The sequence below is a fragment of the Austrofundulus limnaeus genome, unplaced genomic scaffold, assembly GCF_001266775.1.
Source record: "Austrofundulus limnaeus strain Quisiro unplaced genomic scaffold, Austrofundulus_limnaeus-1.0 Scaffold320, whole genome shotgun sequence".
Taxonomy (NCBI): Eukaryota; Metazoa; Chordata; class Actinopteri; order Cyprinodontiformes; family Rivulidae; genus Austrofundulus; species Austrofundulus limnaeus.
Genome location: NW_013952722.1, coordinates 517,640 through 519,275, shown reverse-complemented (window position 1 = coordinate 519,275; position 1,636 = coordinate 517,640). Strand labels below are relative to the sequence as shown.

Genomic DNA, 1,636 nt, shown 5'->3' with positions numbered 1-1,636 from the left:
ATGTCTTTTTACATACATAATTTATTTTGTTAAAGTTTTAGTAAAACATGTCTTTTTACATAAGATAAAAAGACAAGATGTATTATTTTTGCCCATTATAAAACGATGCTGTAAACCGGGGGATAGTCACTGAGCTGAACCATATCTGGCAACCCGGAAGTAGCCAGCTCTGTCTCTCTCCCAGCGCCTCGTGCAGTTTGTGCAGCATCGGCGCGCCGTCGGTCATCCGACGGAGGAAAACTTTGAGCTCTCTCTGCAGAGGGAGTGTTTAAACAGGACCACAGAGCTGCTGACAAGATGCTCGTCCTATTTGAGACCGCGGCTGGGTTTGCTATATTTAAGGTGATATTTGGTGCCTCACTTCCGGCCACTTTAAAATTGATTTATAGTCGTTCTCTGCTGGAGCTAGCTTAGCTTAGCTTAGCCTAAACTCCTCCTGTGTTTGCCTTTATAGTTCATTTAGATTCAGCTGTTTGTTAGTATTGCAGGAACAGTGAAGACAGGTGTATGCGTGCACATGAACGCACTTCATTAGTTTGATGACGTCTTCATTCTTAATGCTAAGGCTAACAAGAGTTAGCATCGTGAGGGGCCTGTAACCACGTGTGGACATGGAGGCTGACTGTCCCTCCTGATATACTGTTTTAGTTTGAGGCGCATATGTTACTTCTTTCAGTCTATGTTATTCAACTAAATGTCATTTTATGTGCGTTTAGTTAGTTTTTAGAGTTGTTGACTAGATATTTAGTATTAAACACCAGTGTTGTATTTAAATCTCGTTTCAACAGAATATAGGTTCCACGTGGTCAAACTACAAACAGGTCCTGAACTAAATCTAATGGTGCAGTTTTCCAACATTGATTTGTAGTTTAAAATGTGGGTACGCATTTTATGTGTACTCAAGTCCTCTGAAAATTTTAAACTGGATTAATTTACAACAGACAAATCAGGTGGAATCAGAAGTGTACAGGGTTTCACCCAGAACGTGTGCAAAGTGTGGTGGTAGGACTGACTGCTAGGGTACACTAGGGCTGTGTATTGGCAAGAATTTGGCGATACGATACATATAACAGAGGGGTCACGATACGATATATCCCGATATATTGCGATACTATAAGCAAGGCAATATATTGCGATATATTGTGGTTTTTTTGTCCAAAAATTCTATTAAATAAAAACCTCTTACTGAAAAAAGAAAAGAAAAGCTAATGTTTACTTACRATGCTAATGCTACGCTTACTCTCTGGCGCTCAAGAGGTAGAGGAGCCAAATGGCTGGCTCACTGCTGCCAACTAGTGGTCAGAGGCTGAACTACAACATAAAAATGAACGACTGGCAGGAAAGTTGACATTTTAAACCTTAAAAAAAATCGATACAGGGCTTTAGGATATCGATACAGTATCGGGAAATTAAATATCGCGATATTTCAGTGTATCGATATTTTCTTACACCCCTAGGGTACACCACTGTGTTTTTGTATAAAATGTTTAAAGTTGACAGGAAATGTGACCATGTAGTAATATGTTATTATAACCCAAAAAAGGTTAACTATTAAAATATGATTTTACCAAACAAAAACAAATGCTCTTAAGATTAATCACAATAAAGTCAGCCAGTGAATCTTAAAGTGTAACTT

The 1,636-nt window shown here is 38.6% G+C and overlaps 1 protein-coding gene across 2 annotated transcripts in view; it reads left to right on the top strand.

Annotated features, from left to right (window-relative positions):
* Nucleotides 1–155: 155 nt before the first annotated feature.
* The window catches only part of nop58 (NOP58 ribonucleoprotein homolog (yeast)), a 15,789-nt gene continuing 14,308 nt past the window's right edge, over nt 156–1,636 (top strand). Inside the window, exon 1 of one of the 2 annotated variants that reach the window (XM_014022234.1) lies at nt 156–342. In XM_014022234.1, the coding sequence (XP_013877688.1) occupies nt 298–342 (45 nt within the window). In that variant the 5' untranslated portion in view covers nt 156–297. The remainder of the gene's footprint in view (nt 343–1,636) is intronic. The other variant, XM_014022233.1, reaches the window with a different exon arrangement.